At 41.4% G+C, this 24,247-nt stretch overlaps 1 protein-coding gene across 12 annotated transcripts in view; it reads right to left on the reverse strand.

Moving 5' to 3' along the window:
• Positions 1-698: 698 nt before the first annotated feature.
• The window catches only part of rap1gapb (RAP1 GTPase activating protein b), an 86,409-nt gene continuing 62,860 nt past the window's right edge, over positions 699-24,247 (reverse strand). For 11 of the 12 annotated variants that reach the window (XM_040116088.1, XM_040116094.1, XM_040116087.1 and 8 more), the window contains 21 exons: positions 19,749-19,796; positions 17,838-17,876; positions 17,452-17,637; positions 16,553-16,656; positions 13,507-13,585; positions 13,359-13,412; positions 13,158-13,241; positions 12,966-13,066; positions 12,385-12,514; positions 9,652-9,807; positions 9,373-9,444; positions 9,192-9,278; positions 8,756-8,902; positions 7,131-7,262; positions 4,742-4,851; positions 4,350-4,466; positions 3,359-3,500; positions 3,063-3,162; positions 2,431-2,537; positions 1,739-1,786; positions 699-1,562 (listed from right to left, as the gene is read on the reverse strand). In XM_040116088.1, coding sequence (XP_039972022.1) covers positions 1,778-1,786; positions 2,431-2,537; positions 3,063-3,162; positions 3,359-3,500; positions 4,350-4,466; positions 4,742-4,851; positions 7,131-7,262; positions 8,756-8,902; positions 9,192-9,278; positions 9,373-9,444; positions 9,652-9,807; positions 12,385-12,514; positions 12,966-13,066; positions 13,158-13,241; positions 13,359-13,412; positions 13,507-13,585; positions 16,553-16,656; positions 17,452-17,637; positions 17,838-17,876; positions 19,749-19,796 — 2,004 coding nt within the window. In that variant the 3' untranslated portion in view covers positions 699-1,562; positions 1,739-1,777. The remainder of the gene's footprint in view (positions 1,563-1,738; positions 1,787-2,430; positions 2,538-3,062; positions 3,163-3,358; positions 3,501-4,349; positions 4,467-4,741; positions 4,852-7,130; positions 7,263-8,755; positions 8,903-9,191; positions 9,279-9,372; positions 9,445-9,651; positions 9,808-12,384; positions 12,515-12,965; positions 13,067-13,157; positions 13,242-13,358; positions 13,413-13,506; positions 13,586-16,552; positions 16,657-17,451; positions 17,638-17,837; positions 17,877-19,748; positions 19,797-24,247) is intronic. The other variant, XM_040116096.1, reaches the window with a different exon arrangement.

Below are 24,247 nucleotides of genomic sequence, written 5' to 3' on the forward strand. Positions count from 1 at the left end.
CTGATCCGCTCGGGAAAGGTGAGCTGTTTCAGACTGAAGTTTACTACGGTCAGGGGTCAACACAGTATCACTGTTCAATGGAACAGATATGTACGAATAAATACATGTCTGCCTAGTTTTACATTCAATCCAGCTGGCAACGCAGTGCCCTTGAATAGGACCCTTCTTCAAAGCAGCTCACGCGACATCATAAAGGCAACTTCAAGACAAATCACAGTGTAATTCATATTCAGCAACAAATCCGGCTTTTTAGAAGGTCATCATTTCGGAATAACTCTGAAAATGTAGTGCTTCGGTCACGTACATATATTACACTTTACAAATAAAGTAGGAAACTATGGCATTTGGCTCTCTTATCAGCAATCTGCACTGCATCCGGAGATGCCGGCTGGTTTTCAACGGAACACAAATCACAGGGATGACACCGCTATGTCGAGCGCGACACCAGTGCACAGAGGAGAGGGCTTTTGACAGGCAGATTTACACCATGCACAGTACCGTCATATACACACCTGTACACAGACATCAAATCAACAAGTGGCGAGTGACAGAGAGCATTCGGAGACAGAGGTCTAAACAGCATACCTTGAAGCGTAGAGCGACGAAGCATGTTGCTGGTTGGGGCACTACAGTAATTCTGCTTTTTACTACAATTACATAGCATCAACAGAGTCTACATTTGTGTTAAAATATATATGTTTTTTTTTTTTGTTTGTTTTTTTACAGATTTACTGGGGTACAACTACATTTTGAATGCAAAAATTGCAGACACATTTTCGGTGGTGTATTTCAATCCTTCACCCACCTAGGAAAAAATTGAATGCTGCCTATGCAGCCACCAACAGCAGCATCATAGAAGTACCCTCCATCAAAAACATGATGAATTTATCGAAACTGTCATAAAATATCTGCTGCAGAATACTCAGAAGGAGGAGAATAGATCATCAATAAAGCAACAACCATGGCCTGACAGACAGCCACATACACACATTCGGTACATCAAAGTTAACCCCTAATATCCCCCAATATCACAGTGGAATGTGAGGTTGACATTAAAAAAAACATTTCCTCTCTAGTGTAACTCTTCTCTCTACAGACCCACTGTCTCGGTTTCTCTCACCACCTTTTCAGCCACAAGATTAAACCCCTGTGCAACTCCTGATCTTTAAAAGAGGACACACGGCATTTGAGTGTTTACATTAAGAATCAGGTTTAAGAGGATACTGTCCCGGAGAATGAGCAGGCAGGCAGACTTATTCTGCTAAGCCAGCTGACAGACGACAGTCAGTAGCAGATGCTTGGTGCACGGGTGTGGAGGTCTCTTTTCCTTTGCCTCGAGCATATAAGAAGGATCCCGTGTGGAGCTGGATTGAGGGCGACAGGTAGGAACATGTCAGTGAAGCTGGGTGTCTGTCATGACAGTGGCAGATCCATGCCAAACACAGGAGGGACAGTCTGTCAGTCTCTTGATTGGGCTTGTAATTCTACTCCCCTTCTACATCACTGGTGGAAATCACACGCCTTTGGCTCATTTTTGCCTCAGGAGGCCTCTTATGGGAATGCTGGGACGGAGGAGAGGAAATGGGAGCGAAGGTTACATAGATTATCATTAAGCTGAAACAGCTGAGTGAGGAGTTAACAGGTGAGGGCAAAGTAGAAAACAGATTAATGAAGAAAATGAAAATGTCTTTAGTATCATACTGTTAATTAGGCCCAAAATATTGAGAATATGTCTAACCTGAAAATGGATGTTGACGTAGTGATCATTTGGGTGTGGCTAACAGCTCTGCATACAGACATGAAGAGATAATAGAGAGACACAGTTAATATCAACAAATACAACAACAGAAGGCCTGCAACAATACAGGAGATCAGAGTAGGTCTGCAAGTAATGATCATTTTCGTTATTGATTAATCTGTCCATTAGCCATGCTAGCGGTGGCTCTATGGATGGAAATGTCAGTGTGTCAGTGAGCCCACCACTTTGGTCCAGGCTGAAATATCCCAACAACAGATGGATTGCCATGACATTTTTTTAAGACATTCATCCCCCCCATAAGATTTATCCAATTGACTTTGGTGATCCCTTGACATTTCCTCTAGCGCCACCAGGAGCTTCACATTTGTGGTTTGGAGTGACATGTCCGGACAACTATTGGCTGTATCGCTATAAAATTTGGTGCAGACATTCATGTCCCTCTCAGGACGAACTCTAATAACTTCAACGGTCCCTTAACTGTTCATCTAATGCCATCAACAGGTCAAAATCTTAATTTGTTTCTTAGTGGTGGGAGGGATAGGAAGTAGCGACTGTTTGGTCCTTCTACTCAATAAATGACTTAAACAATTATCAGAGAGAAAATTCATTTCAGTGACTTTGTTTATCTTAGTGTCATTCAATGACTGATGCCAAGTACTTTTTTTTCTCACCGGTGAGAACTTGTGCTCCTGCGGGGGGCGCTCTATCTTGGTCCTGCTGTCTGTCCCTTTTGGCTCTGACGTCTTCACTCCGTCCGGTTGCTGCTGAAGACGAGAAGCTGGAGGATGACAACAGATGTGTAGCTGTCATAGTTAATCAACTCAGGCACATAATGCTGCCAAACAGTTCCAGCCAAAAAAATTAAAGAGCATGCAAGAGATTAACGGTTCAGGGGGAATCAGCAGTGATTTAAAAAAAAAAAAAAAAAAAAAACTAAATGTGCAGAATAAAAGAAGTTGTGTGGGAATCGCAGATAAGTTTGTAATGCTGTAGGCATGGTGAACGTCACTCATTTAAGAGGAGTTTTGCAAAGTGCTCTTTATTCATAGTTACACACAATGGGCCATTGGTTGTTGGCAGTGAGCTCTACTGGTGCAGCTGAGGTGAAGTTCATCACTCAAGGCTGCCTCGATATTATTTTTCTCGGGAGGCAGAGAGTGTTATTCTTACATATGCCCCATCTAGATTTTCCCCAGATACCTTGGATGTGGGAAACGGTCGACCTTTTGGTAGCTTGCCTGCTTCTCACACCTTCAAGCTATTACTGGCCCAGTAATAGGAGTCCTTTTTCTCCCAAACTCACCTGGAAAACTTCCCTGGCTGGTACTGCAACCACTGTCCTCCAACCCGGAGCTGTACACAAATGAGTCTCTCTTGAGTGGCGTAACACAAGACACACTTTCCTGTAAGAGAGGTAAAGGAAGTTACTTTTTTCCACAAAGTAAAAGTAAAAGTAAAAGTGAGATAAATATTAATTGTAACTACAAATATGTCACTAGCTGTAAGAGAAGCTGTCTGCTGTTTTTGGTTTGGGGAAGTGACATACTGCACATATCTGCACTTCCATTATGTGTTGTCGCCCTGCCTGTCTCCACCCACCAGTCCGGTGTCGTACTCCTCCTCGGCCTCTTGCTCGTTCTCGTGCTCCTCCACAACACTAGCAAAGCTGCTGGCGTTGGAGGAGGAGCGGGAAAGGTCCTGTGCCTCGGGGATGGACGGCGCCCTGCAACACATCGCCAAACTACACACCTGGGTCACTCTGACTGCACAAACACCCGTACACTGAACATCAAGACACCTATTTGGGCAGTAGCAGTGAAAATGCTTCTTGTCCTTCCAAAGGTCAAATTAATTTGTCACCTATAGTTCACAGCCCTTCCCCCGTTCCCTCTGGGAGCGGTTTCAGGCGAAGTGACAGCAGTGCCTTTGCAACTATGTGCCGTGTAATCTCTTAAAGTGTTTGGAAAAAGAGTCCTCTAAATTAGCCTTTGTTAGAGCTGGGTAACACAGAGGAAAACATAATGCATATATCATAATCTTTTTGCCTGTATACCTATAACAGACAAAAAAACTCATGTGCAGCCTTTAAGACACAGCAAAACACAATTTAAGCTATACCATGCTAATATTATAAACCAAAAACCCAGATGTTTTCTTGTCCCATATAAGCTTTATATCATGCATGTATATGTGTATATTTTTCTCAAAATAAAATGTGCCTTACCCCATTAACAATGCAAAGATGTCAGTATTGTGTATATTACAACATCACGGTCAAAACTTTTACCAACTTTTTATATACTTTTTGTGAGGAGTCCTTCTGTTTCTTGTCTTTGTCTAGACTAGGCACCTGCCTCCTGCAGAATGAGAGGGGAGTGCTGCATTCACAAGCTACGATAAAGGGACATAAAATGGTTTAAAAGGCTCAGAACTATGACTATGAGGGCAGTCGTCCGTGGAAACTGTTCTAAACTGTATAAATGCATTCCCTACCCACTCACCAAAGGCATCTATCCCCACAAAAAAACTTCTCAGTGTGTTTGATTATAATAGAGCAAACCATTGGCGGATTAATTTAATTAATAGTCACCTGTTCTTAGTAGCAGGAAACTCTGGAGAACTGTGATTGGAGGAGTTGTCTGATTTATTTTCCTGCGACAAGTGGCTGCTATCGTGTGTCCTCTGAGTGCTGGGTGACACCTCTCGGCTTCAGGACAGGCATGGAAATTGAGACATGAAGACAAAGTGAGTTTATTTATTTCATATAGTAACAATTTAGATGAACTACTGATGAAATGTTACAACACGTTAACATCATCTGAACAGGTGTTGTGGGATCTGAAGAAAGTTGCCGTTTAACTATTTTTGCCTCGTTAAAAGGGACACACTGTTCCTCTGCTCATCCTGCTTCCATCTGGTGCAACAATATATTCTCTCTTCACTACCCACTCCCTGCTGATCAGCTCCGCTCTGTCCTCTCACCTCCTCTCTTGGACCTCCTGGATGTTCTCGATGCCAATGGCGCTGCTGCGACGGGAGCTGAAGGGCCCAGACTTTTTCCTGGTTGGGCTTTTCCCAGGAATTATCAACGACTGACAGTGGGTAGGGAGAAGAAAGTCAGACACACTACAGGAATACTATGAGCTTCTCACAACCACACTTTAAATTGTATACACTATATGACACAATAGGTTATCAAAGTGAAAGGCATTTACATCTAAAATATGCTACAAAGGAATTATGAACTGATGGCTTGATAAACCCTTAGATAATGTAATGACACATTTGAAAACATGTTTTACAAATCCATTATACACTGGGCTTCAGGTAGGAATTGATTCTATATTCTAGATTTTTGACTCTTAACTCGGATGAACACAACTTTTTTACCGTCCGTCTTTATTAGAGGCATCCTGCTGGGTGTTATGGGTGATATTTGGTTTTTATTTAAAATAATGACATCAGGCCGTGGAGTTTACTTGTCCAAAATTCAAAATGTCTGGTACATACTTCTACTTCAAGATGCAGTGTGATTCAGCAATGAATGACTGTATGAGAACATAAGTGGGAGTGTTTACAATTTTCTTTACCGATTTTCTTACTCTTCTCCTACAGTGATTAGGACCAAATTAAAAGCAAAATGAAGTGATGGAATTCACATGCATGAAGCCCTAAGATATGGTGTTATGGAGTGCAAAGCATGCAACAGGAAAACTGCAAAACATTCATCTGAAATGAAATCATCTACCTGTAAAAACTATTTACATTACAGGAAAGATTTTTATTAAGGTAAATGAGCTATAACATCCCTCAGTCCATGATGGACCATTCCCTCTCAGCCATAATACATAAACACAAGTGGGTTAGGTATGAATGAATGAATCAAATGAATGAAACTGTAATCGAACCATAACTAAACAAATGTCATTATAACTTATTACGCCTACAGATTGGAAAAACTAATAGCCATGAGAACTGAAAAACTCTAAACAGGAACATTTGAAACTACAAACAGGGTAACTACTAACTGTAGACTTACATTTTAAAAAGACAATAGCAAAGTTAAGACAAAAACAGTAAACAAGAAGTGAGAATTATACATGAACCTCTTCTATTGTTCCTATCCCTATGGCACTGCCTCGGCGTCCATATTTACTGGGACTTTTCCCTGGGACAAGCAATGACTGAGCCACGCACGACAGGGCGGGGGAAGCAGAGAGAGAAAGGAGATGATAGATTGAAGAGAGCAAGAGGGGGAAGAAAAAGAAAAGAACACGTCATAAGATCTCATGCTCACAGCACAAAGAATTTAAACAGCTAGGTGCAAACGAGCTTGAAAAGCAGCTCAGAGCACGAGTTAATAGAAGACAGTAAAAGAGAAGACATGATATCGAGGTCATAGTAAGAGGCCTTTTTAGAGCAAAAGCAGGCTGGGTTCCAACACAGGAGGGCAGAGCAGGAGATGGAGTGCCACCGAGGTAGCGGGCATGTCGACGGTCTCTGCCCTGAGGGATGCAGATCTGTGTAGTGATGCATTTGGACGGAGAACAGGGGCAAAGAGGGCTGACACAACCCAAAGGGGTAACAGCTTTTAGAAAACTTGGTCCTTTCAGAAATGGGGTAAATTTAGTTTCAATCCGTATTACTGTACCTAATCCCAAACTGCAATGAATCCCAAAACAGGTGAAACATAATCAACCCCATCTTTGAAAGAGACAAAAAACAGGAGAGTGTGCTCCTCGCATTTTTGGCGCATGCCATGCATATTTTTCAGCCATACACGCACAAGGATGCAAAGAGAGGTTATAGCATTTACAGGAGGAAACAGCCATGAACGAAGCACATTAAGGAGGGAGGGAGTCTGGGTAGTCAAACAGCTGTTCCACTGAGCTCACTTCAAGACTCAGGATAGAGACTAGACTGGGGCTCACAAACAGAGTCATCTTGTATTGTAAAGGAAATCATCGGTTTCATTCCACAATGTATACTTCATTTTGAATATAATCATATATATCTAACTGTCACACTATGTAGCGATGAAGATTCTCTCAACAGATGAGATTGAATGAAAGAATGAGACTGAGAATGAATACCGAGTTATTAATAGAAACACTATGAGCCATAGATGGAAAAGGGCAATCAGCGAAAGCCACTTTAGTACAAAGCAAGAGTGAATTTAAAATGTCGGGAATGAAAGTGAGTTAACATAATGATGTAAGTAAGGTGCTATAAAGTGCTGCTCATAAGGAAGAGGAGGGGATTGAGGAGTCTGTATGTGTACTTATCCACTCTGCTGCGAACAGTGAAAGTATAGTATATCCTGAATGTATGTGTCAGGTGGGCATCATGTGAACCAAAATGGGCTACTTACAATCCCCGGGGTTTTGGGGCTCTCTGCGGGATTGTGGGTAAAGCTGCCACTGTGACTAGTGGAGACTGTGTGTGACTTCTTGTTACTGAGGCCCATGGCGTCCATAGACTGGCTTCTGCTGCGGATGACCCGCTACAGAGAGAAACGAGGAGATACTGTCAGTGGATCCACTGATATTATGGGGAGCGCAACACACTGACCGACGCTTCAAGTGTCGACCAGCATTTAGATATTAGTAAATATTCATGCTAATTCAGTGTGTGTCTTATTTATAATGTGTTTTTACAAATTTCTCACATGATGAGAAATTTTCACGCAGAAGACATGTTGACACAGTTGGGAAGTAACACTTGTGTATACACCTTAAGTATTTTACGTATCCAGATGTATTTCATAGAATGTCAAAAATTCTGGGGAAATGGCAACTATTAATAATCAATAATTTGCTCCAATATTTTTTTACTTTAATGGAGGTAATTATGAGTACATGTTGAACCTATTTTAAAGTGTGATGAACGTGTGGGCACAAATGTGAGCATATTGCCGTGTGGTTATTTGTAACATATTTTTATGCAGGACTATTTTTGAACACTTAGGGGCAGTGCAGGTCAACAGGCAGGAGGGAGAGGCTTTGTGAAAGAGATATATGGTCGTACGAGGTCAAGGAGAGTGTATGCTTTGTGTTGGAGTAGCATGACGCCGCATCGGTTATTTTCTAATTCGTCATTTAACCTGGCAGAATCTATAGTGGGGTTTTTATGTCATGGCGGGTGAGAGATCATGAGCAAGGAGGACCAACATGAGAGAACCGACAATGAGAGGAAGTAGAAAAGACAGCAGCAGCAGAATCTACACACCCAAACAGAGAAGACAGAGAAAAGGAGAGTGGTAAATCTTTGCTGATATAAGTTGTGGAAGTGTGAAAGAGAGAAAGAGAGGCTCTCCACAGGTAGAGAGAAAGAGAGAGACAGTACTTGCAGGTAAGAGTGTATTTATACAGAGCTAGTGAATGGAGGTATGGAAGAGAGATGGATCTAAAGAGATAACATAGACAGAGAGAGACTGTGGGAAAGGCGGATATATTTCTCGACAAAGAAACACAAAAAATAGCCGAGATCTAGTCGGCAACTCAGAGGGAAGAGAAAAACAGCAAGGGAACACTGTCCATGGGGAGACATGCAAACTGCATCATCAGCTTCCTAATGAGGGGTCATTAAATCGTTCGTCAGGCACACACAATCACAGCTTCTACTGTCGTGCCTCAGCAGCTGGGCTACGCTCCGCAACCCTAATGGTCATTGATGGAGCACTCTCAGTCAGAGCAAAGTGCCTTTCATACACAGCAGGACGCTCCCCAGCCTCGAAACCACGCCATCATGTGAAAACACACCGAGTTCAGCAGTCTCAGCCAAGTGAGGAAATCAAATGCCACAGGGCTGGTCCTTTGAGATACTGCAAATTTTCTATGCTTTGTTTTCTCATGTGTGAATACCCAGAATCCCAGCCAAGAGACAGGGGAGGAAAAAAAGCATCCTTAAAGTTTCTCCACTTATCCCCGTTCTCTCTAATGCATGTGGAGTTGCAGATTAACGGTGCGTCTCATCAAATAAGGGATGGGGCTGTACCTTGAAGGACTCAAAGAAGCCTCCTCCTCCTCCTCCTCCGCCCCCGTTCTCCAGCTTATCTTCATCCCCACCCAGACCCATCATGGACTGGCTGTTGATGTGTAGCTCCTCATACAGAGTCTCCAACAGGGCTGAACGGGTGCGCTCCTGTCAACAAGTTCAAGTTAGTTCATCATTTCAAATGGAGGGATACGGGCGAAACTGATGAAAATAATACGACAGCAAATATTAGGAGTGGAGCTCATTTGCACCGTGACAGTTTGAGAAGTGTTAGAGATTACAATGAATCTGTGTTGTCACTTGAAATAAGAAGAACACAGGCAGCAGGATGCACAACTATACAAACAGGTGTGTGCTTAAGTGTGCGCACATGCACACACACACTACGGGCATCCACACTTCTATGGCGCAGTTTGCATTGCAACACTCTTCTCACCTCCAGCTTGGCAAACTTCTCAGCCTTGTAGCAGGCGTACTCGGCATTGATGAGCTTGGTGAAGAGGAACTCTCGGAACTCGGGGCCCTGACGGAGGCAAGTATTGAGGCAGAGTGAATGAAGGTTTAGGACGTCCACTTGTGATGGGGAACTGCGTTCATGAATTTGTTTGACTGCTGACCTTTTTGAAGATGGCAGGGTCAGGCAGAGCAGGCCCAAAGAAAGGTACATCATCCCTTGCTGTCACAGACACCTGGAAGAGAGCAGGCAGGTGAGAAAAGCCTAGGAAACACCTCTGAAAGATACACTGTGCTACATGATACACATGCCACTTTTTAAAGCCACACAGAAGAACAGAAACTCCTGAATAATGAATGGGTGAATCTATAATAGGCTTTAAAGGTCATTGTCAGTAAGAGTATCTTGATATTCAGTAGTATTGTCTGTCCTCAGAACCAACCTTGTAGGTGACATTGTCCGTACATGCGTTCTCCACCTGCACCACCACATATGCATGCAGGAAGTTGGACTGGATCATGTCTGGCACAAAGGGTGTGTTCTCCTCCTGGAACACGATGGCTACAATGTCGTTGCCTATGTGCCTCTTCCTCTGCAGCTGGAGGGCACAGATAATCAGAACTAACAGCGGAGGAAACATCTCAAATAACAAACACAAACACAGGGCCGTCGCAGAATCACTTCGAGGACTCGCACTGAAAGACTGACTGGGAGTAAATATTTTCTCAGCAGCGAGGTGGATATGACTTTGATCCAAGAGTACAACCTCTTCTCTGAGATGCACGACACTCCAGTTAAAACAACTGTCAGACAAAACATCCAAAATCATCTTGTAGCTCTTCTGTTTTTCTAATGTAGCTACGACTAGGCTAAAAGGATTTTTGGTTTCAAATGAAACTGATAAATCTGAATACCAGTCAAACAAAAAAGGTTTATGATTCAGTAAAATACTCTAAAATGTTAGTGGATATCAGAATGCCAAAATGAATCTTGTTCAGCCCTCCAAAATGATCCTTATCATGAAGACACTGTGACCTGAATCATTCCGCAGCTTGTAAGTAGAAGCAGATCTAGCAGATTGTGCAAACAGATACAGTTTGGTGATAGACGGACATTCTCAGTCAAAAAAATCTTATCAGTGCGGACAGTCCCAGCTCCCCTGTTCCTCCACATTAATAGCCTCAGCATTCTGACCCTTGCTCTGCAGCGGCATGCGTTGATTACCCGTCATCAGGCATCAGGCGGTTTAACACACTAAAATACAACCTTTTAACAAAGCCACTTCACAACAGTTGATATTAGGTACTGCTATAAAATTTGTCAAGAGTGGACCGATTGTGTACAAACTACAATACAGCAAATATTTATACTAGGATTTATAGATGATTCTTTTACAGTTAGTGGTCAAATTATTTTACAGCCTCTGTCTGTTAAAGCCAGTCTGTTTGTTCACATGAGAACAATCAACCATCTGTTTCAGGCGCTGCCAAGTTCTCATAAGTCATATCAGCCAGAAATAGGCCAGAAATATTAAATAAATGCCTCAGTAAAATGGAAAATGTTTTATATTGTTGAAAGGGAGAGAGTCTGACACTCCACCATTCATTTATCAAATATCTACAAATGTCTCAGAATTTTATTCCACATCAAAAAAAAAAAGCTACTGATCAGCTTTTTAATTGCAGGAGAGTTTTACTGCAAATTAACACACAGTGTAAGGGAAAGTTGAGGTCACAATTTGATGGATATAAATGAGGATCAAATACAGTCCTTTGTGTAGAAAATGAAATGTCATAACCAGAACATATTCTTTATATTTTTGATCCATTTAATGATGAAATTCAGGCAGCCAGGTTACAACTGCATCATCCCCGAGCTTATTAGGTGTCAGCTTTAATATTTTCTCACACAGAGGAATCCTGAACCCAGATAGCTGAATAACAATCATTCTCTCCGAAAACGGACTGCCAAACTAGACTTATAAATGACCTCAGCAAGCGTGGGGCTGGATTGAGACACTTGACATCTGTCAACGCTCTATATCTGCTCAAATCAGATTCATTGAACACATTCATTCAGATCTGGCTACGTAAATTCCACATTTTCTCCTTCCCTGAAATAAGGTTGTCTCATTATGGGTGCATCGTGCCTCATGAATCATTTCATGTCAGTGTTGTTTACGTCCTCTGTTTCTCTTCATGTATACGGACCATCTGTGCTTGGTTACTGTGGTAACAAAGTTCAAACGACTCTAAGAGACAGTGAAGAGCAGCGGAGGACCAATGCAGCTTATTGCAACATGGCATCAAAGAGATGAAAGTCTCCAGCCCCAAACCAACAGAAGAGAAACTTCAATGCGAGTAGAGAACACTGCAATGCTAGTGGAAATGGTAGATCTAAAAAAAAAAGATATTTCTCTAGGACAGCAGGTTAGGTGAGGAAAGCTGCAAAACCTTAATAAATGCTAAGCAGATCCCTGCAACTTAAGTAAGCAAGTAAAGCATTCTTAAAGTAAAATACTGTTTTTTTTAGATAATCACTCTTATTTGCAGAAAGAACAGTCAGACATTCGGGGAAGTACGGCACAATACTTGCTGAGAGTTAGATGAGAGGATCAATTCTTCACTCTCATGTCTGTACGGTAAATATGAAGGTACAGCCAGCAGCCAATTAGCTAAGCTTAGCATAAGGAATGGAAATACATTTTTGTATGGACTAAACAAATTAGATAATGTTAATTAGTGAGACTTTTTTCCCTGTTTTCAGTCTTTATGTTAAAGTTTGAGCTAATCACCTTCTGGCTCTAGCCACATATTTATTGTTCAGACATGAGAGTGGTTTTGATCTTCTCATCCACCTTTTTGTAAGAAAGCAATCAAGTGTATTTCCACTAAAAATGTCAAACTATTCCTTTAACTGCTAACTTTAGCTTTCGCCCTGCACCTCAGAACTAGGGCAATTACAGATTCAAAGGATTCATTTTGCCTCATCAACATGAACTTAAAAGAAGTAAATTAGGATTTTAGCCCCTGACCAATTACCTGCTGCTGCAGTCAAACACATGGTGAAGTCACAAGGAGAGGCCTTTACAAATCAATTAGTGAAGGATAGTGAAAACTGCCCTGAAAAGACAACCTAGTTACGCTGATGATTTATCACTGGAATGTCTCTATACCTGCTGTGAGTCGCCCTCTGTGTAAGGCAGCTTGGTGGACACGTGGAACATAATCTCCTTATTATGGAAACTTGTGTAGACTGATTCTGTGCCTGTCTGCCCATGAGTGACGTCCAGCCCACCCCGAAACCTAGAGAAGTAAAGGACAAGCAGAGATCGCAGAGTTAAGTGCAGACGCAAGGAAAGGGGGGGGGGGGGGTCAAAAAGCAGAAGAGAAGAATGAATGAGAGGACAAGGCAAGCAGAGGATTGAGGTGAACAGTTGAGAGGAAGAAAGAAGAAAGACGAACAAAGTGGTGTTAGGAGCGGGGCATTTGGGGAATACTCACAGAGCACCCGGCCCATCTATGCTCATCCATCATTGAGGAAATGCCAAGGGCACTTATTCTGCCTACTCAATCACAATGTCGGCAGACACGCTTTTGCAGGGATTTATTTTAACGTAACTCTAATCAGCAGCAAAGTGAATGGGGGCCCGCTACTGACAGACATTAGGTAGAGTGCTATACTGAGAATTAACCAAGTGTGCCTAAATCTGCTGCTGTGAAAACTGAAAGAAATTGAATTGAAAAGTGTCCAAACCCTTTGAAGTCATGAAGCTCAATCTTCTGGCCCAGAAACTCCAAGAACTCAACAAAGGCAGGACTTTCTTCCATATTCCCAAACAGCTCCTCCTCTGATGTCTGTGAGGACAAAGCAAAGGATATTTTCAGGGGGAGTGACACATGACTTCAAAAGGAAAGATTAGCAGCAGTATCTCTGAAGCACACTCACCTGGCCAAACTTTTGATAAATAACTCCAAACTTGAAGTTGTTGCTGATCACATGCTCGTCAAAGGTGACAATGAGCCTTGATGCCTGAGGACGAGAAGATAGGAAGTTTTAAGTCAGGTTCTTGAAGCTGTAGCGTTGGTGAAGCTGGTAGCGATAGAGAAAGTGATATTTCACTAAGTCACAATGAGGACCCGTGCCTACCTTTGGGTAGAGGACAGGGTAAAACCTATCCACATTTACTTCTTCAAAAACGAGCTAAAAGTGAAAAAGTACATTCAGCGTTTTTACATTTTAAATACATACTGAAATAGTTTTTGACAATATATCCAGCGTGATAATAACTGCCTACCTTAGCCATTTGAACCACATTGGGGAACTCGGTAAGGCAGGAAATGGGAATCACATCATGGTAGGTTTTCAGCTTTGTGCTGAAAGGGCAAACAAGTTTGAAAAGTCAAAGTTCTATTTCTAATGCAAAGCAGTCCTGCTTTAATGGGTTTTTTCTTTATTGCTTAGCTTTCAAGTGATTTGCACATTCAAAGGAGACCTTTCCTACAGATGCTGTGTGGAGCTGGGAGTGTGGGCTTTACACTTGATGTCTTTGAGACAAGATTGCCTGGGAGAGGGTTGAATGGGTCTGTCATTACTTTTCTAGGGGGGTCACTGCTCTATCAAAGGGGTTACAATAAACAATACTGTGAAAAGCTTACACCCACAGAGTGCGACAGAACGATCAGAAAATTAGAACAATTTATAGTAGCTCACCTTCATCGCTGAGATACTACATCCAATAGTTCAACACGTTGGAAAATATGCTTATTCCCTGTATATGAAGACATATATCCCACCTCATATCTGTCCAAAATCCACCTACCAGCACTTCTGAAACTCAAATGTATTTGGAGGAACTGGAAAGCGGATTTTGCAATGGTGCAAACCCCTCACTCAAACTTTTTTTTTTTTCAATCACAATCTAGCAACTGTAACTAAACAAGGAGCTAAGCCTTTTGAAGGGCTGAGTTGAAGGGGTTTGCATGCAGCTTTGGTGAGAGCAACAATCTTTATTTCAAGACTGTGGAGACTGACGTCTTCTTTCCCTAGCCTCTCAAAATTAAAAACTTAATTGCAAACATGTAAGGAACTGATTACACTTTATGTTACCCACTCCAATGTAAGCTGCAATCGTTAGCAGGCCCAGCTAGCTACCTACAGTAGTGAGCGAGCACGACTTCCAAGGCGGGGTTACAGGTTACAAAAAAAAAAAAAAAAAGTCAAATTTTTGGAAGCCAGTCCAGGATGCCTCTCTGGGTTTAGGGTTACATCAGAAGTTCTGTCCTGCTTTTTATTGGATTTGGTGAAGTTTACACTCCAGGGACTGAGATAACGAGACATTTGCCAAACAAGAGTGTTAATACTCATCCTAAAACCATTTTCTCTTGTAATGTTAAAAGTGAAAACATATTGTTTGATAACACCAACCAATACAATACGTAAGCTAAGCAACAAAACAGGTTCATGGTAGAATAAAATTACTGTCTGATCTTATATTTTTCCCATCACAGTTATAATACTATATGTCTACATTGCCTCTATTATCGTCTATGTAGATATCATGTGTATATTCTAGACCCCTTTTAAAAGATTCTCCCTTTGAACCAAGCCAGAGACAGAAATTCAACCAACTAATGGAGATTACATTAGCTCAACTAGTTAACTAGCAAAATCAACAGTTGCCAGCTACAAATGAGCATTGTACACTGTGTGTGTGTGTGTGTGTGTGTGTGTGTGTGTGTGTGTGTGTGTGTGTGTGTGTGTGTGTGTGTGAGAGAGAGTCTAGAGAGCCTGACAGGTGCAGCAATAGGAGAGTGGAGGCTTGGCAAACGGTCAATTCACGCTGGATTTCTAACAACCTTTTATATGCTAAAGAATATAAGTTGATGTTTTTACAGTGTGTAGGGCGGCAACAGTAAAATATAAAAAGAGACTATGACTTATCATGTAGGTCTTGTACAGATGCTTTAAATATAGACTGTGAGTCAGTGCCTGCGACTACACCAGCTGAGGTGACTGACTTTGACTGGGGGGGAGGGGGCTCTGGGTGATGCCCACCCTGTGGAAAACATCAGTACGTGGAAAAAAGTTGTTGGCCAAGTGACTGTAACCTTGCTACACACTCATCCACTCTGAAGCTCCATTACAAACAGGGAATGCAGGTACTGAAATCTGGAGTGGAGTCTCTCAGGTGCTAAAATTAATTCACAGGTTATACGGTGAGTTGAGTTCTGCCTCTCTCCCCCTCGTCTGCCTTTAGCAAAATGTGGAGGAGTAGAGGGTTTCGGTGAGTGAGCCATGAGTTTGGGTGAAAGTGGGTGGGAGGCTTGTACAGCATAGATTAATAATTTGTTGATTGTTGAGTACTTTGTGACACAGAGAGGCTTGAGCGTTTATGCTTCATCACGCAAACATTTTAACATTTATACTTGAATTATTACACAACTCCCAGAACATACATTACTGACACTGACCTTGGCACATGTTTTGCTGTGTTTTAGGGACCTAGAAGCTGCACCTTTTCGAAATCTGCAATGGTATTATCGTTTCAAAATATGAATTGAATTATTACATTAATTGGTTTATTAATATCCAATTATTCTCTCAATACAAGAAAAAAACTATTTTGGGGTATAATTTTGTTGAATAGCATCAGGTTATGACAAGCAGTGTTAGTATTAGAGGGTGAAAAGGTTATTTTTTTCACCTCACTCTGTCTTACACAAAGACTGGTAGCTATTGACTATTCACACTTCCTGAGAAGAAACTTGGTCAAAAACACCCTTCAGAAACAAAATACTGTGATCGAACCAAAGTCATTTTGTAGAGGAGAAACAAGTACATTCATAAAAGGCCACAATCCTTTCTCAATAGCGGCCTGAACACTATAAGAATGTGTAAAAGAAGCAGCAGATGTCTGAAGCCGTATTTAATTGAAGATGAAATTGATGAGAAAATTTCTTGGGAAACCTCTGACAGCAGGGGTAGGCCTTCCCGCTGAGCTGCCTAATGTCAGCAATCGAGCTAGAAAATAAATTTTGAATTTCATTACTGAGGCGACATGTGAGAATTGAGAATCTTTTTCTGTCAAAATTTTTTCAGAGCAGTCAAGTCATTTGGGAAAATACTCTATATGGAATGGTTCGGTTTGGGAGACCCCTATGAGTAAATGCCAAAAATCACTGCATTACATGGATCTTTGAAGCCGACGTCGAGAAGGGGGTGTTGTGGAGAAAACAAAGAGATATTGCAAACGAGAGGACTGTGATCAATAAGTGAGAATAAAAGAAAGGTACAAATGGGAGAGAAAACAGGTCAGAGATAAAGATAATAGGACAGTGTACCGAAGCATCAAGCGTAGATGCTCTTGATCCCCAATGACATCATACTTCATGGAAAAGACCAAGTGGCCCAGGGCGGCATCCATGGTGTAATAATTAAAGTGTTCCTGGGGGCAGATAAGTAGAAGAAACAAGGATGAATACTCCCCCAGCAACTGACAGTGGGTGACAACAATTAAAAAAACGCTATAATAAATTTGAAATGCAGAGGGGGGAGGAGAGTAACATGTCTTCTAATTAAGAGAAGTGGTTGAACTGGCAATATCTTTCACAGTTCATTTTCATTTAGCAAAATATGACAACACTGGGTATTGTTTTCTTCACACTGTGTGTTTATACACTTCTTCTTTTGATCAGTCGGTGAGGAAATACTTCATTAACATCAAAGAACGACCAAGGAGAAATTGTTCTGCGGAAACACAGAGAATTAGATTTTCATGTCATTAACGAAAAGTAGCAGCTGTTTTGCAAGGCCTACATGTTACTCCATGTGCCTGAAAATGATCCCGGTAGTTGTAAAGATGATTGGATATTAGAGAACACACACTCAGAGATGATCACAAATAAACCCACACACAAACTAAGGGTTTTCTTCTTTTCCTTCATCCCCCTTGACAGAAAGTAAAATTTTTACTTTACGTAACACAAAAAAGCAAAGTTCCTAAAAACCAATACTTTCAAGAGCAGTTTTTACTTGTTTGATAATGTTTTTAGAGGGAAATGTTATCTCAAAACATGGTAGATCATTAATATCAGGCAATTAAATTTAAGAAAATGGAAACAGGTGACCTTTCCCTAACCCACTTGTATATTTGAAATTGTTATACTAAATATAATAATCCAAGATCGAGACTTTTTGCAAAACAGAAAGAATACATTTTGTAGTGCATGAAACCAGACACCTTGCCCATGAAATGCTTCCTGTAGATCTTGGCGGTGCTGTTTGTCTCCAGTTTGATGTGGGAGGTTGGACAGGGAGGTTGATCAGCTTCTGGTGTGTCTTTAGGCTCATGATTGGTCCCCTCGATCCAGTAGCCTCCAAATTGTGGCAGCAGGATGAGCGGGAAAGGGCTGCTGCGACCCAAAACCTGGCAGCGATGGACAATAATGACGTTGAACAAGAATACTGATTAGTAACTAATAGTCACTGTGTTGCATGAAGCACTGCATTGCTTTCATTTTTCCAGAAAAGTGTGCTTTTTTTTAAACCTATTTCAGCCTTTAGTGTTACAGTTCTTGACATCTATAAAGTAGACCGTGTTTTGTGTGGAGAGTACACTGTATGTACCTCATGAACGCTGGGATAAGGGATGTAGTCCTCTTCTGTCTGCAGGGATGGAATCAAATATGAGTCAAGCTGACAAACAAATAATTTCAGTTTTAGTTCTTTGAGGAAAATAACAATGAGCATAAACACTGTGACACAGTATCGTGCAGTTCGCAGGGTTATGTTACTTATCCTATAAACATGACCACATTAGCAGCCTTTCTGACGAATGCCTTATATTCCTCTCCAGTGAATTATAAGCCCTTTTCTGTTACCAAGTAACAGTTATCTAAGGCTTCAGTCTGTACTCACTGCTTCTGCTGATATTATGTAACGATTGACAACCCATTTAAACTTGGCAGTTCTTTGGTAAAAGTTGAAATATTTTATAACCTCCGGTGGCTGGGTGCTAAGACCTCCCAGTATCCACAGGAAAACAGGGACAGCATCACCTTTTGCAAAATAAAGCAACTTGGTTCCTACTGGATATGCATGTGGTGGTGTCTATTGGCAGCTAATGCATGCAGTACAATTTAAAACATATCTGTGGTCATCTCATAATAACAGAGATTTCATCTCTCATTTTACCCTCTGATAATTGTATTCAGTTACTGTGGCATTAATCTGCGATGTTCGTTGCACTCCAGAAACCATTTTGTGACATAATGCTGCAATCAAAGTCAGGGATCACCCATGTCAATCGGTTTCATCTTCCTGGGACCATGGATACAGGAAATTTCTTGGCAATCCCACCAATAACTGTTAAGATATTTCAGTTAGGGTCAAAATGGTAGACTGACCAACTGACCAGCAGACCCACATCGCAATCTTAAGAGCTGCTAAGTTTGACAGATAAAGAAGCGTTTAGAGTAGGTGAAAAAAACAGTCTCCACTGTAGCTGCATTATATTGTCAACATTTGTGCAGCTATCCGCAGGAAACGGAGACAATATACCACCAAACAACAGAACTGCCCCAGGAGTGCAGAATATAGCCAAACAATGTTTCTGTCCACATATAAAATTAGTCTGAGGCTGTTTTCATGCTAAACTAGGCCCATAAACTCTAATTACAGAAAACTGCTAAAAGACCTAATATTTCAGATATATTGTATTTCTGATTTTGTGGCAGCAGTTTACGGAAGGCCCTTTTTCAACACAGTGCCACTGCCATGCATAAAGCGAGGTCCATAAAGAAATGGTTCTTCAAGTTTGGTGTGGAAGAACATGACTTTGGAGTGAACTGCAATGCTAACTGGGAGCAAGCCCAACATCAGTGCCCAATCTCACTAATGCACTTGTGGCTGAATGCAAACAAATCCCCAAATCTAGGTTTAAACATCTTGTGGAAAAGCCCTCCCAGTTGTGTGGAGGCCATTATAGCAACAGATTAATGCCCATGCGTCTGCAATGATATATTATAAAAATCTGACATGGGTAACCTGTCAGGTGTCTACATACTTCTGGCCATTTAGTGTACATCATTTACAGCAAATTTGTTGTGTGTAATTTTTATAGATTGGCATTTTCCTTTAATTATCCATGCCAATAGGAGTGTAGAACTTTCTCTTTCCACACCGGGCTGTATAGCAGCCTCTATGTAGCCAAACCCTGACAAAGTTACCTGACTGTTTTCAACAACAAATGGTTTTATATGCTCTTCTTTCTGATGATTACCATCTACAGGGTGACCTTTCTGACTTCACCCGAAACATCCTGCTGAGACAATATCCAACTCTTCAATACCTTTTGCATTATCCTGTCTAGGTAATAGGCAGAGGATTTGGAGTCCTTGTCCCCGTCGAGTTCCTAACCCAGTCGGTGAGCACCCTAAAGCCTGTCTGACAGCTGATAAGGAGAGGTTTATAATTCTGCCATTACAGATGCTTTACCAGACGGTGGTCTAAGAGGAGATGTGACGCTTTGTGACTCACTTTAAGGGGGGGAGGGAGGGGGCATCTTTGCTCATCCATTCTGCAACCCTTTGGAGAAAGAGAGACAAGAAAGATAGGATACTGACCAAGCAGGTGAAATATCTACAAAACAGGATCACGTGTGAAAAGGTACACAAAGAAACACACAGACAGAACATTATTTATTGTAAGTGCCATGAAATCTCTTGTGCAGTAAGAGAGTGCAGGGTAATTCCTTGTTATTATAATCCATGTTTAAATAATAAAAGCGAACTCAGATGGGCTGCAGAAAGAAGAAGTAAAGAGGAATGATATCTTAGAGACTATAGCACATTGGGAAAAAAAAAAGCAGGAGTCCATGAGAATATAGAAGGTGTTTTCTAACAAGCCATACTGCAAATTTCATTAACCACACTTCCACTTAGGCCCACAAAGTACCAAAACAGGACTTTCCATCTAATCTATCTTTCCACATTTTGCCGACTCATAACTACTGACAGTTCCCAAGGCACAGAGAGAGTTGAGTAACGAAGCATTCCTGATCAGTTGCCCCTTTCTGTGGAAGACCCCGCAGCAGGATTTGAAACGTATCAAATTTGATGCATATTTTTTAGGGTTTAAGGAAGATGAATCAAATAGAAACTGGAAGCGCTTTCATTAGAGTCATTCTTTGAGGGTTGTTCCGCTGATTCTGTTTTTCCTTCCCTCCCTCATTCTCTAAGCCTTTTTCTGAGGAATATGCATTACTAATAGTAAAAAATGCTTCCGTTGTCTGCAATTCAGACATGTTACTCCTGTGTTTTTCAGGTGCTTAATAACCAACAGTGAACAAAACAAATGTGGTTTGAATATGCCAAAATATCCCCAAGTTTCTTGAGCAAAGTTTTAGACATTATGTTTAAAATGAATGCATTAGTAATAGGTATCTTCAGGCCTATGCATCGTGCATTTTAATGCCTCTGATTTTTGTTGCTTCCAACGCTACAACTTTGTTGATGTTGCTGTTTGAACCTCTACAGTTCTTCAAAATCTGAAGAATGTTTTTGTGCTTCTGCTTCCACCTAAGATATGATCACAGTAGACTGTTCAGATTACTATGGTGTTTCCAGTGTTTCAGGATCACGATAAGTGACAAGACCCTGACACGGCAATGCCGCAGCTAAAAGATCAGTTTCATAAACTCTTTGACAACGACGGAAGCGGACTCATGAAGCAAAAATAACAAAAAATACCTTTTGTCAGTTTACAGACGACTTTTTCAACATCAAACAGAAGAAAGAAAAAAAAAGAACTGAAGTTTGTTATTATTCAGTTAAAAGGACAATTTGTTAATGCCTGTGGAGAAAAAGACACTCTCAGATCAAAGTATCTGTTTAAACTTTGCTGATCTCTCCACTGGCTTACTCAGAACCTACTGTTCTTGCTTCTGGTTCACGCAACACTGTTGAACATCACTGGCTACGAAACAAACTACATTCCTACAAATCTACCTCAACAGTTTGAAAAACCTAACAACATTTCACACATCTGATGACGCAGACAAAACTACCGAACTCTCAAGAGAAAACACAAAGGCTCTGTTCAGCCCATTCAGAGGCATCAGATCTCTAAAGACAGCCTCGGGGTGTCACGGCTGCACATACCAAAAAACACATTAATGGCAAAGAGAGGGCTACACAGGCACACATAAAAGTGTTGCAGTACAGAGCTGTAATCTGGAATACAAAAATAGCAGGAAAGGCAGAGAAACATGAGTCACGAAAGAGAAGAAAATGGAAGGTTTATGTGTGAAGCAATCGAAATTCTGAGGACGGCGTTTGATTAAAGTCTAAAAGGAAGAAGGGGATGGTTCAGGCAATGAGTACAAGAGGCAGATCCAGGAGACCACTTACTGTACCTGCATTCTCTCGATCATGGCAAACAGGTCTGAGGTCTGGGGGAAGAGAGTTGACACAGATCCAAAAATGGACATGGGTTTGACAGTTTGTCGAGCAGTGCTGATATGCTTTTCCTGTGGTCTTCACTCATCCTCCACCTCTGCTCACTAAGAAAGCTGGCTGTGCAGTCTCAAGACACGAGACCTCACGTTGGAATCTCTGAAACCCCCAATTCCATATTTCACTATGAAGGCACTCCCACTTGAGACCACTCTCACTGAGGCTCCATTCAATGCCAGGAGAATTGTCCTCCACACTTGAAGACAAACACACTGTAAACAAGTAACTCTTAGGGGAAATTGAGCCTCAGAGCGCCACGGTGCTTTTTCTCCGTTGCTACAGCCAACAGCTCATCTGACTCTGTGCAATGGCCAAATTAGCTGTAAGACACCCTAGTTTTGGTGTCTGAAAAACACAGTCAAATAAATGTGTGAAAGAGACAAACTTAACCTATCAGGTAACAGGCAAATGCAGAGTGTACAAAGCAGGAAATAAAACAAATTAACATGGATGGTCCTGCAACTACATTTCATGTCAGCCACAGTATAATCCGGATGTTTTGTAATCAACATGTAACCAGGTGGTGTACTGACACCAGTGCTGCTCATTAGACAAAGAGGCATCAATCCAGCTACTGGATTTATAATTACACCTTGACCATGCACTACCACATAACATAATTAGTAGTGTTTGGTCCAATTAGCAGGGGGACTAGTACAGGTTAAAGTACAAGAAAACACCCCCTGGCACGCATCTCTTATCTGCAGAGGCCAAGTTATGGATTTTAAGCATCTCCAACCTGAGATGAAAGAGGAGAGGATCACAGAAGCCCTGACAGCAGTGCTCATCGTTGGGTGAGCCCTCTGTTCAGCATGTAACAGAAGTGGACTGAAGTGCCAAGCTGATGTTTCCACATGACAGCTTAAATTTACTAAGGGGCTTGCTTAACACACACACACACACACACACACACACACACACACACACACACACACACACACACACACACACACACACACACACACACACACACACACTCACAAACTCAGACAAATACACAAAACCATAGGAAAGCATACACGTGCATACATATAAAGACTTTGACTAAATCATTACTAAAACATTCTTGTAACTTAAATGCACACATATCACCACCCATAGAAGCATGCTCACACAAGCACACACAGCTGACCCTGACCTAGTAAAGCCAAAGGTGCAGCCTCAGTCCATTGTTGCATGTGAAAATAAATAGTGCCATATGGTATTCAGGGAGATACTGCTCCGCTGACTGCAAAACAAACATCAACAAACACTGTCCTATGCTGACCAGATTATCAGTGAACTACAGACTCCACAGTGTCCACATCAGTGCTGAATCTCTCCTGAGAAGTGCGTCAGTGCAGCAGAATGTAAACCACAGATAGTTATACACAGTGTTCCAATAAAAATAGCATCATTAAAGAGTTTGCAAATTGTATTTAGCGTGGTATCATCAGGTTAAAAAAAAGAAAAAGTCATAGTAAAAAGGTAGTTTCTTTCTCACAGTCTATCCTATCTATACAGGGCTAAAACAGTTTTAGGGACAGTGGAGCATATATCTGTCTATACAATGTAAGAAAATTCAGTATCTACGGGTCTACTACAACAAGCACACTATATTTATCTCTGTCTCTAAGCTATTTTAAGAATGAAACAAGCAGAATTAACTAGAGCAAAAAGAATCTCTTACTTCAAGAAAGTGAAAATACTCACATCACTGAGGCATCTTCTCTTGAGCAAAGGCCGTCGGGGGACATTCTTAGCTATCCTGAGCTCAGTCATCATTCCTCAAGTGCGGATACAGGCAAGCTGACAAGAGCGAGGGTGTTGATGTCACTGTCAGCCACACGGAGAAAGGTGAGACTGACAATGACACTTCACACTCACTATCGCTCAGGCAATAAACCAGCAGAGAAAACTTAATAGCTATCCATCGGAGTCCACACACGTATGTGTGAAGTAAACGCATGTGCTAAAATGTGAGAATATACCTTCCTTCCTCTTTTCATGCCCCCCACCCCACCCTCTAATAGACACACACACACACACACACACACAAACAGCTGTTCTGTAGGAAGTAGGAGAAAGGGAGGATTAATGTTTCTCCCCTCCCTGTGTACTCTGCACAACTATCTTCTCTTTTTAATGCAAACACTTGCATGTTGACACACAAAAAACGGCATAGTTCTCTTTTTTGTTATAGCACAATATGAGACTACTCTCTTCCTCTTTACTTTCATCTCATATTTCTCAAGCCTCCTTTTTCAACAATTCTCCTCAGTCCCATACAGAGAGGCAGCCATAAACACAAAAGCAGTTCAGTTCAGGAATTTCTTTTACATCTCAGATAATAAATGACTAACCTAGAAATTTCCATAAATTTTACAGTTTGTTTTCCTTTGTTCTACAGCACATGTTGAAAAGTAGGATAATTATACCTGCAGCGCTCTTATAGATTGTAGGTGCTGTGCTATGAGCTGTTTGCCATATTCTTCTATTTCTCTACAAGGCATCAGATAGATTTTCAACCCTCTTCTTGGTGAG

Source organism: Xiphias gladius, chromosome 21, assembly GCF_016859285.1.
Source record: "Xiphias gladius isolate SHS-SW01 ecotype Sanya breed wild chromosome 21, ASM1685928v1, whole genome shotgun sequence".
Taxonomy (NCBI): Eukaryota; Metazoa; Chordata; class Actinopteri; order Istiophoriformes; family Xiphiidae; genus Xiphias; species Xiphias gladius.